We start from the raw sequence: 22,683 nt of genomic DNA, 5'->3' as shown, positions 1-22,683 counted from the left end.
AACCACTCCCTAGGTACTGTACTGGCCCTGTCAGCTTAGTATGTTGACCTTTCAAAGTAAAAAGTGGCAGAAATTCAAAGGGAAAATCTCATATAATAGAGAAAAAGAAAATTTCCAACAGAGCCTATATTGGAGATGACTTTCATATTAAAAAATAAATTCAAAACTCATCCAGAGCTGTGACAAAAATAAAGTAACATGATGTGACTTTAAGTTCCTGGGCGTCACTATTTCAGGGGATCTGTCCTGTGCCTGGCATCTAAGTGTAGTGTGAAAACAATACTGACGTGCCTCTACTTTCTCAGGAGTCCGTGGAGATTCAGCATGACATCTAAAACTTTGACAAACTTCCATAGATATGTAGTGGAGAGTGTATTGACTGGCTGTATCATGGCCTGCTATGGAAACACCAATACCTATGAATGGAAAATCCTGCAAAAGCCAATGCATTCGGCCTAGTGCGTCACAGGTAAAGCCCTCCCAACCATTGAGCACATCTACATGAAATGCCGTCACAGGAAAACAGCATCCATCATCAGAGATCCCCACCACCGAGCCCATGCTCTCTTCTCACTGCTGAAAACAGGTGGAACGTACAAGGACCTCAGGACTCACAAAACCAAGTTCAGAAATAGTTACTACCCTTCAGTCATTAGACTCCTGAACACAGGGGATAACTACACTCATTTGTCCCACTATTGAGATGTTTCCCACAAACAATGACCTTCACTTTAAGGACTCTTCATCTTCTTATCTTATGTTGTCATTATTTATTGCCATTTATTTACAGTTCCTATATAAAGTATTCACCCTCCTCCTTTGTAAGTTTTCATGCTTTATTGTTTTACAACATTGAATCACAGTGGATTTAATTTGGTGTTTTTGACACTGATCAACAGAAAATGACTCTTTCGTGTCAAGGTGAAAACAGATCTCTTCAAAGAGATCTAAATTAATTACAAATATAAAACACAAAATAATTGATTGTATAAGCGTTCATCCCCTTCAAGTCAGTATTTAGTAGATGCACTTTTGGCAGCAATTACAGCCTTGAGTCTGTGTAGATAGGTCCCTATCAGCTTTGCACATCTGGGCACTGCAATTTTTCCCCTTTCTTCTGTACAAAACTGCACAAGCTCAGTCAAATTGCATGGGGATCGTGGGTGAACAGCCCTTTCCAAATCCAGCCACAAATTCTCAATCGGATTGAGGTCTGGACTTTGACTTGGCCACTCCAGGACATTAACTTTGTTGCTTTTAAGCCATTTCTGTGTAGCTTTGGTTTTATGCTTGGGGTCATTGTCTTGCTGGAAAACAAATCTCCTCCCAAGTCGTAGTTCTCTTGCATACTGCGTCAGGTTTTCCTCCAGGAATTCCCTGTATTTTGCTGCATTCATTTTACCCTCTATCTTCACAAGCCTTCCAGGACTTGCTGCAGTGAAGCATTCCCACAACATGATGCAGCCATCACTATGCTTTTTGATGATGTATGGTGTTTGGCTTACGCCAAATATAGCATTTAGTCTGATGGCCAAGAAGCTCAATTTTGGTTTCATCAGACCATAGACCCTTCTTCCAGCTGACTTCAGAGTCTCTCACTTGCCTTCTGGCAATCTCTAGCCAAGATTTCATTGGAGTTTTTTTTTTCAAACAGTGGCTTTCTCTTTGCCGCTCTCTCAGAAAGCCGCAACCAGTGAAGCACCCTGGCAACAGTTGTGGTATGCAGAGTCTCTCCCATCTCAGCCACTGAAGTTCGTAACTCCTCCAGAGTTATCAGAGGTCTCTTGGTGACCTTCCCTCACTAGTCCCCTTCTTGCACGGTCACTCAGTTATTGAGGATGGCTTGCTCTAGGCAGGTTTACAGCTGTGCCATATTCTTTCCATTTCTTGATGATTGACTTAACTGTACTCCAAGGGATATTCAGTGACTTGGAGATGTCCTTGTACCTATCTTCTGACTTGCGCTTTTCAATAACCCTTGGTGGAGATTCTTGAAGTGCTCTTTTGTTTCCATGGTGTCATTTTTGACTCACCAGCAGTAGGACCTTCCAGATACAGGTATATCTTTACAACAATCAATTGAAACACCTTGACTGCACACGGTGATCTCTATTTAACTAATTATGTGACTTCTAAAACCAATTGGCTGCACTAGTGATGATTTGTGGTGTCATATTAAAGGGGGTGAATACTTGTGCAATCAGTCATTTTGTCTTTTATATTTGTAATTAATTTAGATCACTTTGTGGAGATCTGCTTTCACTTTGTCACAAAAGAGTCTTTTTCTGTTGATCAGTGTCAAAAAAAAGTCAGATGAAATCCACGGTGATTCAACCTTGAAAAACAATAAAGCATGAAATATTCCAAGAGGGGGTGAATACTTTTTATAGGCACCGTATATATGCATTTGCATGGTTTGTTGTCTACTGCACTCTGGTTAATCTTTACTGCTCCTGTTATAGTTACTAATCTATAGATTTGCTGAGTATGCCCACAGGAAAATGAATCTCAGGGTTGTATATGATTATGCTTATGAAGACACGTCTTTTATTGTCATTTAGTAATGCATGCATTAAGAAATTATGTATTTTTCCTCCAGTGTGATATCACAAAACACAGGACAGCCCAAGACTGAAAAGACTGACAAAACCACATAATTATAACATATAGTTACAACAGTGCAACAATACCATATCTTGATGAAGAAGTCCATGAGCACAGTACAATTCAAAGTTTCTCAAATGTCCCACATCTCACGCAGATGGGAGAAGGAAGAAAAACGCTCCCTGCCATGCCGACCACAATCCCACTCTGAGTCATCCGAAAACTTCGAGCTCTGATCAGCTCTCCGACACAGAGTACTGAGCGCCATCTCTGTCCGAATGATTCGACCTCCTTCTTGGTCGCCAAAAGCAGGCAAGGCCGGGGATTTTAGAAACATAGAAAATAGGTGCAGGAGTAGGCCATTTGGCCCTTCGAGCCTGCACCGCCATTTATTATGATCATGGCTGATCATCCAACTCAGAACCCCGCCCCAGCCTTCCCTCCATACCCCCTGAACCCTATAGCCACAAGGGCCATACCTAACTCCCTCTTAAACATAGCCAATGAACTGGCCTCAACTGTTTCCTGTGGCACAGAATTCCACAGATTCACCACTCTCTGTGTGAAGAAGTTTTTCCTAATCTCGGTCCTAAAAGGCTTCCCCTCTATCCTCAAACTGTGACCCCTCGTTCTGGACTTCCCCAACATCGGGAACAATCTTCCTGCATCTAGCCTGTCCAATCCCTTTAGGATCTTATACATTTCAATCAGATCCCCCCTCAATCTTCTAAATTCCAACGAGTACAAGCCCAGTTCATCCAGTCTTTCTTCATATGAAAGTCCTGCCATCCCAGGAATCAATCTGGTGAACCTTCTTTGTACTCCCTCTATGGCAAAGATGTCTTTCCTCAGATTAGGGGACCAAAACTGCACACAATACTCCAGGTGTGGTCTCACCAAGGGCTTGTACAACTGCAGTAGTACCTCCCAGCTCCTGTACTCGAATCCTCTCGCTATAAATGCGAGCATACCATTCGCCTTTTTCACCGCCTGCTGTACCTGCATGCCCACTTTCAATGACTGGTGTATAATGACACCCAGGTCTCGTTGCACCTCCCCTTTTCCTAATCGCCACCATTCAGATAATAATCTGTTTTCCTATTTTTGCCACCAAAGTGGATAACTTCACATTTATCCACATTAAATTGCATCTGCCATGAGTTTGCCCACTCACCCAACCTATCCAAGTCACCCTGCATCCTCTTAGCATCCTCCTCACTGCTAACACTGCCACCCAGCTTCGTGTCATCCGCAAACTTGGAGATGCTGCATTTAATTCCCTCATCCAAGTCATTAATATATATTGTAAACAACTGGGGTCCCAGCACTGAGCCTTGCGGTACCCCACTAGTCACTGCCTGCCATTCTGAAAAGGTTCCGTTTATTCCCATTCTTTGCTTCCTGTCTGCTAACCAATTCTCCACCCACACCAATACCTTACCCCCAATACTGTGTGCTTTAAGTTTGCACACTAATCTCCTGTGTGGGACCTTGTCAAAAGCCTTTTGAAAATCCAAATATACCACATCCACTGGTTCTCCCCTATCCACTCTACTAGTTACATCCTCAAAAAATTCTATGAGATTCGTCAGACATGATTTTCCTTTCACAAATCCATGCTGACTTTGTCCGATCATTTCACTGCTTTCCAAATGTGCTGTTATCACATCCTTGATAACTGACTCCAGCAGTTTCCCCACCACCGACGTTAGGCTAACCGGTCTATAATTCCCCGGTTTTTCTCTCCCTCCTTTTTTAAAAAGTGGGGTTACATTAGCCACCCTCCAATCCTCAGGAACTAGTCCAGAATCTAACGGGTTTTGAAAAATTATCACTAATGCATCCACTATTTCTTGGGCTACTTCCTTAAGCACTCTAGGATGCAGACCATCTGGCCCTGGGGATTTATCTGCCTTCAATCCCTTCAATTTACCTAACACCACTTCCCTACTAACATGTATTTCACTCAGTTCCTCCATCTCACTGGACCCTCTGTCCCTTACTATTTCTGGAAGATTATTTATGTCCTCCTTAGTGAAGACAGAACCAAAGTAATTATTCAATTGGTCTGCCATGTCCTTGCTCCCCATAATCAATTCACCTGTTTCTGTCTGCAGGGGACCTACATTTGTCTTTACCAGTCTTTTCCTTTTTACATATCTATAAAAGCTTTTACAGTCCGTTTTTATGTTCCCCGCCAGTTTTCTCTCATAATCTTTTTTCCCCTTCCTAATTAAGCCCTTTGTCTCCTCTGCTGAACTCTGAATTTCTCCCAGTCCTCAGGTGAGCCACTTTCTCTGGCTAACTTGTATGCTACTTCTTTGGAATTGATACTATCCCTAATTTCTCTTGTCAGCCACGGGTGCACTACCTTCCTTGATTTATTCTTTTGCCAAACTGGGATGAACAATTGTTGTAGTTCATCCATGCAACCTTTAAATGCTTGCCATTGTATATCCACCGTCAATCCTATAAGTGTCATTTGCCAGTCTATCTTAGCTAATTCACGTCTCATACCTTCAAAGTTACCCCCTTTAAGTTCAGAACCTTTGTTTCTGAATTAACTATGTCACTCTCCATATTAATGAAGAATTCACCATATTATGGTCACTCTTACCCAAGGGGCCTCTCACGACAAGATCGCTAATTAACCCTTCCTCATTGCTCAAAACCCAGTCCAGAATAGCCTGCTCTCTAGTTGGTTCCTCCACATGTTGGTTCAAAAAACCATCCCGCATACATTCCAAGAAATCCTCTTCCTCAGCACCTTTACCAATTTGGTTCACCCAGTCTACATGTAGATTGAAGTCACCCATTATAACTGCACCTTGTCCCCATTCCAACCTCACTCCTTCGGAACGCTCTGCTCTCCACTCCCTCCGCACTAATCCTAACATTATTATTAAACCCGCTGATAAAGGGGGTGCTGTTGTAGTCTGGCGTACTGACCTCTACCTTGCCGAGGCACAGCGACAACTCGCGGATACCTCTTCTTATTTACCCCTTGATCGTGACCCCACTAAGGAGCACCAGGCCATTGTCTTCCACACTATCAACGACTTTATCCGCTCAGGGGATCTCCCATCCACTGCTACCAACCTTATAGTTCCCACACCCCGCACTTCCCGTTTCTACCTCCTACCCAAGATCCACAAACCTGCCTGTCCTGGCCGACCTATTGTCTCAGCTTGCTCCTGCCCCACCGAACTCGTTTCTGCATACCTCGACACTGTTTTATCACCCCTTGTTCAATCCCTTCCGACCTATGTTCGTGACACTTCTCACGCTCTTAAACTTTTCGATGATTTTAAGTTCCCTGGCCCCCACCGCTTTATTTTCACCATGGATGTCCAGTCCTTATATACTTCCATCCCCCATCAGGAAGGTCTCAAAGCTCTACGCTTCTTTTTGGATTCCAGACCTAATCAGTTCCCCTCTACCACCACTCTGCTCTGTCTAGCGGAATTAGTCCTTACTCTTAATAATTTCTCCTTTTGCTCCTCCCATTTCCTCCAAATTAAAGGTGTAGCTATGGGCACCCGTATGGGTCCTAGCTATGCCTGTCTTTTTGTTGGGTTTGTGGAACAATCTATGTTCCGTGCCTATTCTGGTATCTGTCCCCCACTTTTCCTTTGCTACATCGACGACTGCATTGGCGCTGCTTCCTGCACGCATGCAGAACTCGTTGACTTTATTAACTTTGCCTCCAACTTTCATCCTGCCCTCAAGTTTACCTGGTCCATTTCCGACACCTCCCTCCCCTTTCTAGATCTTTCTGTCTCTGTCTCTGGAGACAGCTTATCCACTGATGTCTACTATAAGCCTACTGACTCTCACAGCTATCTGGACTATTCCTCTTCTCACCCTGTCTCCTGCAAAAACACCATCCCCTTCTCGCAATTCCTCCGTCTCCGCCGCATCTGCTCTCAGGATGAGGTTTTTCATTCTAGGACGAGGGAGATGTCTTCATTTTTTAGAGAAAGGGGCTTCCCTTCCTCCACTATCAACTCTGCTCTTAAACGCATCTCCCCCATTTCACATACATCTGCTCTCACTCCATCCTCCCACCACTCCACTAGGAATAGGGTTCCCCTGGTCCTCACCTACCACCCCACCAGCCTCCGGGTCCAACATATTATTCTCCGTAACTTCCGCCACCTCCAACGGGATCCCACCACTAAGCACATCTTTCCCTCCCCCCCTCTCTCTGCATTCCGCAGGGATCGCTCCCTACACAACTCCCTTGTCCATTCGTCCCCCCCCATCCCTCCCCACTGATCTCCCTCCTGGCACTTATCCGTGTAAGCGGAACAAGTGCTACACATGCCCTTACACTTCCTCCCTTACCACCATTCAGGGCCCCAAACAGTCCTTCCAGGTGAGGCATCACTTCACCTGTGAGTCGACTGAGGTGATATACTGCGTCCGGTGCTCCCGATGTGGCCTTTTATATATTGGTGAGACCCGACGCAGACTGGGAGACCGCTTTGCTGAACATCTACGCTCTGTCCGCCAGAGAAAGCAGGATCTCCCAGTGGCCACACATTTTAATTCCACATCCCATTCCCATTCTGACATGTCTATCCACGCCCTCCTCTACTGTAAAGATGAAGCCACACTCAGGTTGGAGGAACAACACCTTATATTCCGTCTGGGTAGCCTCCAACCTGATGGCATGAACATTGACTTCTCTAACTTCCGCTAGGCCCCACCTCCCCCACGTACCCCATCTGTTACTCATTTTTATGCACACATTCTTTCTCTCACTCTCCTTTTTCTCCCTCTGTCCCTCTGAATATACCTCTTGCCCATCCTCTGGGTCACCCCCCCCCCGTCTTTCTTCCCGGACCTCCTGTCCCATGATCCTCTCGTATCCCCTTTTGCCTATCACCTGTCCAGCTCTCGGCTCTATCCCTCCCCCTCCTGTCTTCTCCTATCATTTTGCATCTCCCCCTCCCCCTCCAGCTTTCAAATCCCTTACTCACTCTTCCTTCAGTTAGTCCTGACGAAGGGTCTCGGCCTGAAACGTCGACTGCGCCTCTTCCTATAGATGTTGCTTGGCCTGCTGCGTTCACCAGCACCTTTGATGTGTGTTGCTTGAATTTCCAGCATCTGCAGAATTCCTGTTGTTTGCATTATAACTGCTGTTCCTTTATTGCACACATTTCTAATTTCCTGTTTAATACCATCTCCGACCTCACTACTACTGTTAGGTGGCCTGTACACAACTCCCACCAGCGTCTTCTGCCCCTTAGTGTTACGCAGCTCTACCCATATCGATTCCACATCTTCCCGGCTTATGTCCTTCCTTTCTATTGCGTTAATCTCTTCTTTAACCAGCAACGACACCCCACCTCCCCTTCCTTCATGTCTATCCCTCCTGAATATTGAATATCCCTGAACGTTGAGCTCCCATCCCTGGTTACCCTGGAGCCATGTCTCTGTGATCCCAATTATATCATAATCATTAATAACAATCTGCACTTTCAATTCATCCACCTTATTACGAATGCTCCTTGCATTGACACATAAAGCCTTCAGGCGCTCTTTTACAACTCTCTTAGCCCTTATACAATTATGTTGAAAAGTGGCCCTTTTTAATGCTTGCCCTGGATTTGTCGGCCTGCCACTTTTACTTTTCTCCTTTGTACTTTTTGCTTCTACCCTCACTTTACACCCCTCTGTCTCTCTGCACTGGTTCCCAACTCTCTGTTGTGAACTAACCTCCTCACGCCTAGCCTCTTTAATTTGATTCCCACCCCCCAACCATTCTAGTTTAAAGTCACCTCAGTAGCCCCCGCTAATCTCCCTGCCAGGATATTGGTCCCCCTAGGATTCAAGTGTAACCCGTCCTTTTTGTACAGGTCACGCCTGCGCCAAAAGAGGTCCCAATGATCCAAAAACTTGAATCCCTGCCCCCTGCTCCAATCCCTCAGCCACGCATTTATCCTCCACCTCATCGCATTCCTACTCTCACTGTCGCGTGGCACAGGCAGTAATCCCGAGATTACTACCTTTGCAGTCCTTTTTCTCAACTCCCTTCCTAGCTCCCTATATTCTCCTTTCAGGACCTCATCCCTTCTCCTACCTATGTCATTGGTACAAATATGTACCACGACCTCTGGCTCCTCACCCTCCCACTTCAGGATATATTGGACACGATCAGAAATATCCCGGACCCTGGCACCAGGGAGGCAAACTACCATCTGGGTCTTTGGACTACCCTCAGAAAGATTCCCGACCACACACTAACGACAGCAGCGAATGGGTGTTTCAGAAATTTCTCCATATGTTCCTCTGTGCTTTCACATCCATTCTCCATCAAATCAGAATTGTCCACGGCCCCTATTTAACAGATACGATATCATTTTTTCACCGGAGGGCTGCGCACACACAGGCGGACCACCATCTTCTCCTCCCATATGCTGATACTTTGTTAATAGTTGTATAGGGTAGTACATTGATTACAAAATTTACTTTGAAATTTGAACTTTGTTATTGCAGTCTTGACTCCTTGTTGGAATGTTAGCTAAATTTACTTTGAATCATGACTTGGAAGATATTGGTAAGTTATCCTCCCTTTGTTATAATTTCATTTCACTGGATCTGTTGATGCTATTTTTGATTACAACGATTATTTATAACTAATATTACTGACACATTTTTATAATGCTCTTACAATCAATGTTCATTGTTTTGTGATTTTAAAAAAAGTACTCTGGAACTTGATGATTACTCTTCTCCTTAAAATTTAATGAAGTGAAAATCAATTTCTTTTTTCAAAATTTTCATTGTTTCCAGACAGTGTCCAGTACCAAGTGTTCTGTCATTAACTTGGACTATACATGCTCTACACAAAAAGACACAAAGATAATTATCATTGTCCTTATGTAATGTAGAAGATTGTTCCACATAAAGGTAAGCTACTCTCTAGTTTCTGTTTGCTGCAGGTTATTGATGTAACAGGAAAGTTACCAAACATTCCTTTTGAGTTTTATGGTTCTAGTTTTTACATGCAGAACTATAAAAACACACACATTAAGAAGTTGCTGAACTATGAAGTCCTTCATTAAATTTCAATGCATGGCCATAAATCATCATTTCACAAATTATAGATATATCATGCTGAGTTGCAGCACAGCCATGATTTCAGCATATTAAATCCTTGCCTTGTACTTTCAAAAGGAACAAACATGCACTGGAATTAATATTTTGAGGCACAAAACTGTTGGTGCTTTTTACTTTTTAGCAGGCAAAATTAAAAACCTGTTAAAGAAATGGTAAAATAAAAACCAATTTTAAAAAACAAATCTTTATTAAATGCAATAATTTAAATGTATTAAGAATTTTTGACTGTAATGATTGGAACCACATAGGGAATATGGCAGCCAATTTGCCAAGAGCAAGGGCCCGTAAACACCAATTAAGACCATAAGACCATAGTTAAGTAAGTAACCAGAACATTTGCTTAAAGTATTGAGTTGAAACCCATAATTTTATGATCATAAAATAGGTTCTGAGTTTCTGAAATTGAAGAGAGCGTGTTTTTAAGTAGGTACAAGAAAAAATATAATTTGAAACTTGTATTTCCTTTTACTAGTTGTTTTATTTTTCTAATGGTGTCTAATCTCTGCCAATTATCTGAGAAATGCAGAAGCAAGAGGAATTTTTCATAAATGTTTTCAGTTGCCATTTTACAATCTGATTTAAATTGATGTAATAATATACATATTAAATAATGACAATGACACTATTGCAGTATGTTAGTGAAAACAGTTGTCATTTTATTTATTTGAATGCTTAGGTTTGTTCAGCAGGTAACAAAATTCCTCGAGAAAAAGATAAAGAAAAGCATAACAAGTTAATCACAAAAAGTAAGTGAAACAACGCATAAAATAACAAAATACAAACAAAAAACTGCCATTAACTTTTGCACAAAGTTGTATTTAATCACAATTAAATTCTTTGGAGAAAACTGACAAGAAACAAGTCATGACTTTTCCATTTTATGGATCTATTATTGGCAGAGGGTTCAATGGCAGATATTTACTGTTCCCTGAACTAGGAAACTTAGCTGGGGCATGTCATAGAGACATTTATTAGAAGTGGAAATTACCAAGGTCAAAGTTGTTGCATAAACTTTTGATCTTACCTTAAAGAATCATATTTAACTTCAAATTAGTAACCAATGGACATTTCAACTGGATGATGATTCAGTGAATATAATTTTCATGACTCATTTCGGCTGCAGAATAAGTAGTTATAAGTGATAACACAATTGAAGTTAGTCATCTTACCATAATTTGCTCTTTCTAATATTATGTCTTGCATTTTCAGTTAAAGAAATTAAACAGTAGTTCTCCTCATTAATGCATGCTCTTTTGAAATACTTCTAACTGTATGACAGTACATAAGGAATTAATATTGTAGGCATGCAAGCTATAATGATCTGTCATTTATGGGAATTGGAAACTGTTGCAAAGACCAGTATTCATCACCCACTGATAAATTGTCTTACACAGTCTGGGACAGTGCAGAGCTAAGACAACATTTAAGAACTACATTTTGCTGTAGTTTTCTAATGTTGTCCATGCCAGGAAAGGACTGAAATCTCTTTTTTCTGAAGGATATTGGTGAATCAATTGGCCTTTTCTGATAGCTCATAGTTTCATGATCTCCATTACTGACCATAGCCTTTTTCTCCAGATTTATTATTTGAATTCAAGTGTTCCAATTACCATGGTAGCACTCAAGCATAATGCACGTCTCCAGTTCAAGAATTTGGTTACTTAATATCCAGGCTACCATAATTACACAAAATAAGAAAATGATTTACATGTTCTCCATTTGTAAGAGAACAAAAAGTATGGATTATCTATGATATTTCTGCACCCTGAATTATTGTACTGAGGGTATCATTTTTCTCTTTCTGAATTTGCCAGATACTAGAAAGTAATGCAAATGGTAGGTATTGTTGTGTAAAATGCACAAAATGCCGGAGGAACTCAGCAGGTTAGGCAGCACCTACGGAGAGGAATAAAGAGCTGATGTTTCAGGACGAGTACCTTCATGATGAGTCCTGGTGAAGGGTCTTGACCTGAAACATCGGCTCTTTATTTCTCTCTGTTGATGCCCACTCACCTGCCGTGTTCCTCCAGCAGTTTGTGTGTGTTACTCTGGATTTCCAGCATCTTCACAAACTCATGTAATTTGTGTAATTTGCTTCAGTGTTCAAAGTGGCTGACACCTGAGACACATTGACCTGTTGCATTAGCAGATATTTAAGAGATGAGCTTTACTGCCTCTGCAATTGTACAGAATATTCACGCTCTAAATAGGATTCACATTTTTCCGGGCTGAAATTGAACTGATTACAGGGCTACCTAAAAGCCGTTGGGAAAAATGTCATCTGATTGCTGACTAAAAAAAAGATCTAATTCTATCTCATTCCTAACATAATCTGTGCAGGTTTGACAATGCAAAGTGACCTTAGTGCAGTAATTCCCCATGGACAGGTGTGAAATTTCAAAATCAGGGTGGCCGGCACATAACCAAGGACACAGCACTAGATTGAACTGAACTGCATATGCTTGGACTCTTTTGACGACTTTATAAGCTGGTGTTTTATATTCTGTATTTATTGCTCTTTTTTGCTGTTTGCGCTATTTTTTTTGCGTAGGGGGGTGATGTTTTTCTTTGGATGGGTTACATGATTTTCTTTGTTTCGTGGCTGTCTGTGGGAAAACAAATCTCAGGGTTGTATACTGCATATATTCTTTGAATATAAATGTACTTTAAATATTTGAAATCTAAGTAAAGACTAAGCCTCAGTGTGCTGTGCTATCAATACTGAAGAGGTAATATGACATGATCAATTCACACTGAGAATTAAAACCTTAGATTCCAAGAGGAAGGATATGAAAGAAGTTGTACCCACTTGCTGACTTCAAATATTATCCACTGTCTAATCCTGTGCAAGGTTCAATGTCAAACTTGCATATCAATGGAGAAATATAATACACCCTGGTTTTATTAAACAATCAGTCCTTCATACAAATTCATGTATTTCAGAAAGTTGTGTATCACATGCACAATAGCTTGGTTAAAGTTAATCCAAATGCTTACTTAATAAATAATAGCTACTCATGATAAATTGATGTCTTAGTCACAATTGGATTGAGCATTCCCTCACCTCCATCTAGATCTGACATAGAGGGGAATTCCCAGTCAGGACTCAAGATAACCTTGCTGAGTAAACATTGGATAGATTGTAAGGTTCAGTGATCCCTTGGCCCAGAGGAACTATCCTCCACCTTTGAGATTTCATCATCATCATCGTTATGTGCCATGTTGTACGATGTGGGGAACCATGGTCTTCCATCTGTCTTTAACCTATGCCTGTGGGGAAGACCTCCTTCATGCTGTTGTTCTTATCCTTTTCTCTATCTGTGACCATGATTGTTCTTGGCAAGTTTTCTACAGAAGTGGTTTGCTATTGCCTTCTTCTGGGCAGTATTTAGATTTAAGGTCTGTAAAATGACCATGGTCACTCAGAATGCAATGATGAGGTTCAGAAGGTGTGGCTGCTTCAACACATTACAAAACAGGAGTCTCCGCTGTTTACAGCACTAATAGGAAAAATTGCTTTAAGGACTAAAACCCTGTGATAAAGGCAACATGTCCACCTCATACATGGCTGAACAACGTCAGGTATTTTACATCATATAGGATCCTACTGAGGCCTGAATACAGCAGACAGACTCACAATTAGAATGTTTTAATTTGTTTTAGAATTCTACTAAATATTAAATAATAACCTTCACGCTTGGGAGCAAGTATTTTCCCTAATCTCTGATGTGCACATAATGGTTATAGTTCTTGCAAGACGTGCATCTGCCCCAGGTGTCTTTAACATAACCTGGGAAGAACTCGTGGGAAAATCTGGCAAAAAGAATTTTATGTCTGTTACAGAACAGCTGGACTTTTTTTTTCTTAATTTATATATATGAAAGTAATGTTAGGCAGGTTCAATTCCTGACACAAAACTCTAAACTATTTTCATTCTGTTCCAATGAAGTTTAATACTCAGATTGGAAAGACAAACTTTTCTCTGCTATATCAATACTGCAAATTGGAAAATAACCAATTTTTAAATCAATATTTTTATTGCTGCTTTATAAATAGTTATCTGGTGTCACTTTTGTATATAAATATAACTTTAAAATGAATTTTCAGCATTATTACTAATTTACATTGATAGTTTTTACTCTAGGAAATCATATATGACATGTAGGCTATATATACACTGCAAGAAAATCACCCAGTCTTCAAAATAAATGTTTGTTTTCATTAACTATTCATTAAAAGTCTTGATAACTTGCTATTCACTGTTAGCATCTGCCAACAATATGTCTGAATAGTGTTATTATAAAACTTACTACAATTCACTTCAGTTCATTGCATAACATATCTAGAGTATATACAGTGGATTCCAGTTAATTGGGCCATCAGCTAATCAAGTCAGACTTTATTTGAGACAACACTTAAAGAACAAAAACTAAACTGAGAAAATAGCCTGGATTACCTTTGATTAGTTGGGACACAATGCTGCTTAACTGCAACAGGAAACTTGCTGAACAGTTTCCAACTAGTGTCAGTTGAATGCACCTTCATGGTCGTCAGACACGGCATATGCTTACAAATATCAGTTTTTAAATAGTACCAGTTACATGTGTTTGCATTCAAACAGCAGTGATTGTGTCAATGGTAGTTGGTGGGAAATAAGCAGTAAGACAATTAACTGTTTTGCTCACTGTGGTTTCAAGCATTCAGGCTTGGAGATGCCAGAAAGAGCCGGAGTGAAGATGAACATATTGCACTACTTCAACAAGTTAGGAATTACTAAAGTATCGACAATCGTCTCGAATGTTACAATGAAAATGAAGACTTGGAGAATGTAATGATCTAAAAGCATTGTATGAAGGCAGTCCATTATCTGCAGTAGGTATCTGCGCTGATTTTGTTCACTTACAGTCATATCAAAAGGATAGGGTAGTTGAATTCCTCTATCGATAACCATTAGGCACTAATACACTGTTCTGCAGTACCGCAGAAGTTCTGTACTTCATTTAAATACAAGCAGTATTACTCAGTTAAATGGTAGTTAGTTTTATACTTTTCTATTATTTAAGTAAAGTTTCGACTAGTTGGGGCTCATTGAGTCAAAATGTACTGATCCCGATGTGTGCCAATTAACAGGAACCCACTGCATTTGCATCCGTGTATACCCATTAATTTCTCTTCACGCCAATACATACGCAGCGCACAAGCGCACAAAAAGAAACGGTACAGATAGGTGGGCTACACTGATGCAGGTTTTGCAGTACATCCCCCGAAAATCGCACGAACTACTTGCTCGGTACTTTACGCATTACTTTTAAGGTGCTATCTTTGCGCAATAACATTTGACTCTTACATGTGTGGCGTCCAAGTGCTTTTACATTTTAAATCGGTTTATAAAGTCCCCCGTAAAGTTGTCACCTTTACGACTTTCGCAACTTAAATCTGAGTTTATTTTTCTAAAGCATTCTCTACTTGTGCACCACTGGGTCCCAGTAATCGTTTGTCTAATCCTTGATTTTCACACCCAAGGCATGTATGCGAATGAGTGCGTATAAGCATGTATGCATCAGAGTCATCTTAGTTCCCCTAGTGATTGTATTGAAATCTTATAAACTGTTATGCCATGGCACCTGGTCTTAAAAGAGAATGAACATGCACAGGCAATTTCCACCTCACTCTCCGAAGTTCCGGGCCTGGAATGTTGGAACCCACACAGTCAATGACAGTCCCGACTTATCTCTTAAAGATTTGTAAACGTTCACGCTTCTTGCATTTGAAAAAAAGTGACAAGTAACAACTAGTTGACACAGCGAGATGAAATTACATTTTCTCGGTTACCATTCAAACCGAATGTCGGACGTGTTTTTAAACGTCGTATCCTCATACACACACACACACACACACACACACACACACTAAAAGATCATTTCGTTAACAAGCGGCGAGGATCTCTAAAAGCAATTTGTGGAAGTGGGCACAACCTCTACACAGGAAGGCTCAGAGTCCTGGCTGTGCGTAGAACTGATCCCCGTGTCTGAGTCCGTGTCATTCACATCGGAAGGGGAGGGAGGCTCCGAGCTACTCTTGAGTGCATTGGCAGTCTTTCGGGGCGAAGCGCACTTACTGGCAGGCGTGCACGGCTCGGACTCCGGGGCATCACCCTCCCCGCCCTCTGCAAGGTGCAAAGACTGCAACTGTTCCGCCAACTGGTCGCACTCGGCCGCCTTTTGTGTCAGCACCTGCTCCTCCTGTTTCACTTTCTCCTGCACCTCCGTCAGGTTTTGCTGGAGCTGCAGCGCGACGCTCATGGCGGCTTCCAATTCGCTCTCGACTCTCTTGATCTCGGCCGCGCACCCTGGCGGACCGGTGCCCGGGGAGCCGGGGACATCCCGCGCCTTGCCCAGATCGCCCCCGCACAGCCTGCTCAGCTCCAGTTGGATCTCCGCTGACAGTTTCTCGATGGCTTCCCCCTGCTGCTCAAGTTGCTCTTGCATCTTGAAGGTGGCGTCTCTCTTGCTGAGGTACTCCTGAAGCGGTGCTCTCTCACCTCCCTGTCCGTCCCCCTCTCTGCTCTCCAGCAGGTAAGTCTCCTGGACGTAGTTCTCGCCCTCCTTCTGTATCCGCTGCAAGTGCGTCCACGATTCATACCCGTCAATTTCGGCGTCAAGCTCCCTCATCCTCTGCAACTGTTGGCGGATGGTGTGGTCCTGAGATATGATCAGATGCACCAAGGTCTCAATCCCTTCTCGGCCCTGCTTTAGCTTTTTCATCTTGGCCAGTTTCCTGAAAGCTTTGCGCACCATTCTCCTCTGCTTTTCGGCCGGCAGGCTGTTGATATACTGGGCGGCACTCAATTCCCCTTGTCCTCCCTTGTTCTGGATCACCTTGGCTTCTGCGCTCCTCAGCCCCGGCACGGCCAGGGAAGCCCCAACCTTGACCAGGACGAAATGCACGTTGGGCTGCTCCTCTCCCCAGGACGCCCAGAGCCTCAGCAGCTTGGTGGCGGGGGGCAAGCGCCTTTCGAAGCCTCTCCACTTCTCCACGATGCAGTAGTCTTTGGCAGGTGCGTGGAGCAGCCTGGTGGCGCCAGCGTTGGCGAGGTGGTCCTCCAGTAAGGCCCGCACCACCTGGGCACAGCTGGTGCGCTTCGTCAAACCGCACACCAGCTTCTCTTCCTGGCACACCCATACCGCGATCTCGGCGCCGTCCAGCGATGCCATGGTCGCACTCCGAGCCTATTCTGGAAAGAGCAAGAGAGACGAGCTATCAGAACGGCGCGATGTCTTAAAACACAGAGACGCGCATACCAAAGTTTGGTTGAGTAAAGTTGCAGTGATCACGTGACTGTGGATACAAACTGCCTAATTTCCCGCAGGCAATCTCTCCTGTTGTGTCAGATCTGTACATTGAAAATACTGCTTCTAAATGCTTCTTAATTGACGATACAAACTAACAAATAGGTATCACCCCATCCGTAATTAAAGAATATGATAGCTTCAATTGTCTCCGCGCCTTCTCAGCCTATTCAACCTGTACAAACTCTTGAACAGCAAATTAGGTACTGAAAGTGTCATCTGTATTCAGAGTGTTTCCCTTCCTTTTAGCACCCATTTGAGTGTTGGCCAAGAGCATGTCTCCCTATCCAAAACATTGTTTAAGATATTTTGGTTGCGAGTTGCAAATAGATTATTCCCTTTACCCATCTTTTCATGCTTTGAACCTAGTTTACTAGCAGCAAGCTGGGCCCCGCACTACTGACACTAACAATTCCTCAGAAAGTCCAGCATAATAAAAACAAAAGAATATAAATATATCGTTGTCTTCTGGACCTGGATTCACAAAAGTGAGATTAAAAGTTGATAACATCTTACTACCATTTACTTTAACCGCTTGGTCATAAAGCACTTTAGATCAAGTGGAATTTATATTTGAAAACATCTTAGTGCTGACAGTAATGTATTAATGTATCGAAGTCTTTCTTCTCAAACACATTTTACATTATTATGTTTTCGTCAGAAAACACATTTGATATGAGTTTCAAACTTAAATGAGAGCTGATAATTTAATTTAAATGAGCTGATAATTTGCAATAGTGTAGATATATACTTGACTGGCATCGGCAGAGGGCTAAAGATTCTGTTTCTATGCTGTACTTTTCTATGACTATGACATAATCCTTGGTACAGCATATACATTTAAAACATATAGATGTTAACATTTTTCTACTATATGTAACAAAATACATGGATTACACACACACACACACACACACACACACACACACACATATAATTAATTCTTGTTTTGTGCTTCAGTTTCTACAAACGTTTGTAATTTTCTCCCTGTTGTGCTGAAACACCTAAAAGCTGTGGGAATGCAGTTCCACAACTTTGACAAGAGCATTCATATTTAGGTTTGACGAGCAACTTAATTTTGACAGATCTGTGAAACCTGAATGGCATCTGAGATTTTACCTATCGAGGCTCTTTTTTTAAAAAAAGTATGCAGCTAACTTATTATGCCAAGTTCTTAGCATGTATGAAAAACCCCTTAATTATAACGAATTGAACTTTAGAATCAATGTATCCATTATTGCTTGTTCTAATCCTCTCCAAAAGTTAAACATGAACAGAATTGTGTAAATAATATTAAATTAACATTAAGTTAAAGTCCATTAAGTATTAATTTCAAAATACTTACTCCAAATGCAACCAAGAATGCAGGTAACACTTGTCAGAATATGAGGCAATAACATGTATTACCAGATTATTAGCTTGTGATAGTGGACCTTCCAGAATATCAGGTCATTTGAGTTAGCTAATCAGCAAGTAATGCATGATACATTTGCTACGCAAGACCGTAAGACATGGGAGCAGAATTAGGCTATTCAGCCCATTGAATCCTGTCCTTTGTCATCATGGCGGATAACATTTAAAAGTAAAGGGCATGCTCATAATACACACTCCTAACTTATGATTAAAACTTTGATTTGTTGTGATGAAGGTAATATTTTAAACAAAACACAATGCTGAAAATTCTAGCACAATTACACTTTAATTTGGCATTTCACTTTGCAGGTCGGAATGTTCAAGAAACGGGATGAGAATTTAGGCATTTAAAGACATTGATTAATGATGAATAAAATAAAGTAAATTTTATGGTCAAAGTACATATATATCACCATAAATAAACCTAAGATACATTTTCTTGTGGGCATACTCAGCAAATCTATGGAATAATAATTAGAACAGGATCAATGAAAGATCAACCAGAGTGCAGAAGACAACAAATGCAAATATAAATAAATAGCATCAAATAACAAGAACTTGACATAAAGAGTTCTTAAAGTCAGATCGCTGGTTCAGGGGACATTTCAATGATGAGGCAAGTGAGTGTGGTTATCCCCATTTATTCAAGAGCCTGATCTTTGAGTAACACTCACAACACGCTGGAGGAACTCAGCAGGTCGGGCAGCATCCGTGGAAAAGATCGGTCGACTTTTCGGGCCGCAACCGTTCGTCAGGACCAAAACGTCGACCAATCTTTTCCACGGATGCTGCCCGACCTGCTGAGTTCCTCCAGCGTGTTGTGAGTGTTGCTTTGACCCCAGCATCTGCAGATTATTTTGTGTTTCTGATCTTTGAGTGGTGGTGCAAGTCCTGAAGCTCTTGTACCTCCTACCTGATGGCAGCAGTAAGAACAGAGCATGGCCTGGGCAATCTCAGATGATGGATGCTTCTTTTCTATGGCAGCTTTTCAGATAGATGTGCTCAGTGGCTGGGAGGGTGCTACCTGTGATGTACTGGGCCAAAGCCATTAACTTCTGTCGGATTTTCCATTTAAAAGCATTAGTGATCTTATAGAAACATACAAAATTTTGAAAGGGATAGATAAGATAGAAGTAGAAAAGTTGTTTCCATTGGTAGGTGAGACTAGAACTAGGGGACATTGCCTCAAGATTCAGGGGAGAATATTTAGGACAGAGATGAGGAGAAACTGTTTTTCCCAGAGAGTGATGAATCTGTGGAATTCTCTGCCCAGGGAAGCAGTTGAGGCTTCTTCACGAAATATATTTAAGATACAGTTAGATAGGTTTTTACATAGTAAGAGAATTAAGGGTTATGGGGAAAAGGCAGGTAGATGGAGCTGAGTTTACGGACAGATCAGCCATGATCTTACTGAATGGCAGGGCAGTCTCGATAGACTCCTGCTCCTATTTCTTATGTTCTTATGTGTTTCCATATCAGGCCATGATGCAGCCAGTTAATATACTCTCTACTACATACCTAAAGAAGTTTGTTGAAGTTTTAGATGTCATGTTAAATCTCTGCAGGTACATACCAAGTATTTTCAAACACTCACTGCTTCTTGATTGGGTCATAAATGTAAGTCTTATTTTTGTACACTACAAACCTTCAAAATAATCTCCAAACAGATTAGACTGGAACAATGGGTTTTCAGAAATTTGAAGGTGCCAGTTTATTATTTGAATAGACCTATAAATAAAAATGACATTTTGAAATGTGCTGCTGTAATTAGTCTTAGTTTCTGAAAAGGATTGACAATGCTAGGATACACTAAAGGAAATGAGATGTAGATTTTGAAATCTATTCATTTAGATCAAGTTCACAGTGCCACAAAGGACTGGATTTAAAGAATTTTTTCTTTGCTTCTGGGTTTCAGAGGATTGTTCTCTAAAAGGGCATGGGGAGATTCTAGAGGTAGTACCTAGTTAGTTGTGCTGGGATAGGAAATAAGAAACCATGTTAAAGTTTTACTAGGAGTGCTTGCACTTAGAATCTTGTAGTGAATTTTTGGTCATACATCAGGAATTAACCAAGCCCAAAATAGGATACCAGGCAAGACAATTACTATGACATCCTACTTTAAGGCTCTTGGATACAGGAATGGACCTTACACAAGAAAGAGGAGAAGCAAATTCTTTGAAGAGTGCTCCATCATTCATTATGGTCATAGCTGACTTTTTACATAAACTCCAAGTGGTCGACCTGATATAGAAGATGTCACACAGAAAATGTTTGAAACTTCTGGAATTAGATTGGTAAGCGTTCTTAACAGTTAGCTAGGCAACTTTAGGTGGACAGCAAAATGTGAACTGAAAAGCACAAGCATGAAATATGCAGTATACCAGCAAAATTCAGTTTAATGTTAGAAATATTTTTTCACAGAGAGCTTTTGTCTTTGGAGCAGCTTACCAATGCATGCAGGAAGCATGGATTTCCTATAAGCTCTCAAAAGGAGTTCATGGGAAGATAATAAATAATGCTGTAAAAATAAAATCCAGAAACACCGTAAACAGGTAAGAAGGCGGCCCTGGAACATTTTGGTTACTTCGTGGCATCAGAGGGAATGTTTTTAAGAGTACTTCATAAGTTGTGCAAAAGTTCTTTCTCTCATTTTTGCCTCTCCAGGGGAATCCCAAGGCTTGGGAGGGAGAAAAATTATAAGATCCTGTTCATAGTTGCACTGTTTGCATTCTCACCATTTTTATGCATTTCTGTCTTCATATGTGTCCTTTAAGGACATATTCTAACTATTTTCTGACATCAATCACAATTTCTTCGCAATTTGACTAGAAAATTTAGCAGTTTGTGCAACTCCAGCCTTAGGTCAGAAGCATATCAATTTTCAAAAGTAAAATTTATCTCTTTTGAAACTATTATGGTAATCCAAAGGTACCCTATACTACAGTTCAAAAGTTGAAAAATATAGAATTAATGTGTATTAAAGCACATGAAATCATTGACCTTCATATTCCACAACTTAGGAAAACTCTGTTCCTGGCTGGAATGAAGATTAAAAAGAGAAAGTGATCTAAAATATTAGACTCTGCAGCTAAATGATTTCCTTCCAAACTTTCCTCTGTTTTCCTTCAAACATCTGCACAATTTGTTTGAGAGGCATACTGCATAGAAACAGGGCCAACAAACAATATGCTGAAGGAAATCAATGGATCGAGTAGCTTCTGTGGGAGGAAAGAAGTTGTCAACATTTCTGGTCCTGATGCCTGATTTTGACTGGAAAAGTCAACAATTCTCTTCCTTCCCAGAGATGCTCTTCGGCCCATCGAATTCTTCTAGAAGATTGTTTGTTGCTGCAGATTCCAGCATCTGCAGTCTCTTGCGTTTCCATGGAAATAGGCCCTTTAGCCTACAGAGTCCAGGCTGGCCATTAACCACCTCCTACACTAGTCTTAGATTGACCCTTTTTAAAATTCTCCACAGGATCTACTGCTCAGGGTAATTCACAGTCACTAATTAACCCACCAACTGCATGCCTTTGGGATGTGGGAGGAAGTCGGAAACCCACAGGGTCATAGGGAGAACAAACAAATTCCATACAGAAAGCACCTGGAGGTCAAAATTGAACCTTGGTCACTGTTGCTGTGAAGATGCATCTCTACAGCTGTACCACCCACTCTTCCTTTCTCATTGTGTTTTCGTTGTTTCAAACCCATTTATTCTTCCATCCTACTTTACTTCTCTATTATGCCCACGCCGTGTCCACATTAGGAACAATTCTGCCCACGTCAGGAATAAGCAAAGACGCAGTATTAAAATGTGGAAGGCAGGGGAGGGGGTTCATAGGTTCTTTCTTCATTTTCCAATCAGACTTACTTGTGGCGACCAACTTGAAATAATTTCTCAGAGATGGTTTGGCCAGCTGAGGTGCCTGCTGTTAATGGTCAGTGTTGACTTCCTACTTCCATGCTCCTCGAAATACGAAGCTGAGGGGAATTATTTGGCTGATATAAACAGCCAGTAACCCAAAGCCTGGCTTTGAGGAGGCGGCCGAGGAGAACATTGTCTCCCATTTGTTTCTGCATGTGGCAATCAGGCCTAAACCTAAATGTTTTGAATAGTATGCTGGTTGTTTAACCCAATTAGTAATCCAGAAAATTTTCAAACTCTGAGTTTGAAAGTGACAGCAGTGAAC

At 41.4% G+C, this 22,683-nt stretch overlaps 1 protein-coding gene and 1 long non-coding RNA gene across 2 annotated transcripts in view; one reads left to right on the top strand and one right to left on the bottom strand.

Moving 5' to 3' along the window:
- LOC134351505 (uncharacterized) overlaps window positions 1–22,683 on the top strand; it is a 36,076-nt gene that overhangs the window by 7,018 nt on the left and 6,375 nt on the right. The window contains exon 2 of the long non-coding RNA XR_010019162.1: window positions 9,406–9,522. This is a non-coding gene — a long non-coding RNA (uncharacterized LOC134351505). The remainder of the gene's footprint in view (window positions 1–9,405; window positions 9,523–22,683) is intronic.
- Window positions 10,379–22,683, bottom strand: part of LOC134351503 (ras association domain-containing protein 9-like) — a 35,007-nt gene continuing 22,702 nt past the window's right edge. The window contains exon 2 of the mRNA XM_063057736.1: window positions 10,379–16,966. Coding sequence (XP_062913806.1) covers window positions 15,678–16,946 — 1,269 coding nt within the window. The 5' untranslated portion in view covers window positions 16,947–16,966 and the 3' untranslated portion in view covers window positions 10,379–15,677. The remainder of the gene's footprint in view (window positions 16,967–22,683) is intronic.

Source organism: Mobula hypostoma, chromosome 9 (assembly GCF_963921235.1).
Source record: "Mobula hypostoma chromosome 9, sMobHyp1.1, whole genome shotgun sequence".
Taxonomy (NCBI): Eukaryota; Metazoa; Chordata; class Chondrichthyes; order Myliobatiformes; family Myliobatidae; genus Mobula; species Mobula hypostoma.
Note: the sequence above shows the minus strand (reverse complement) of the source record. Positions and strands in the feature narration are given on the sequence as shown.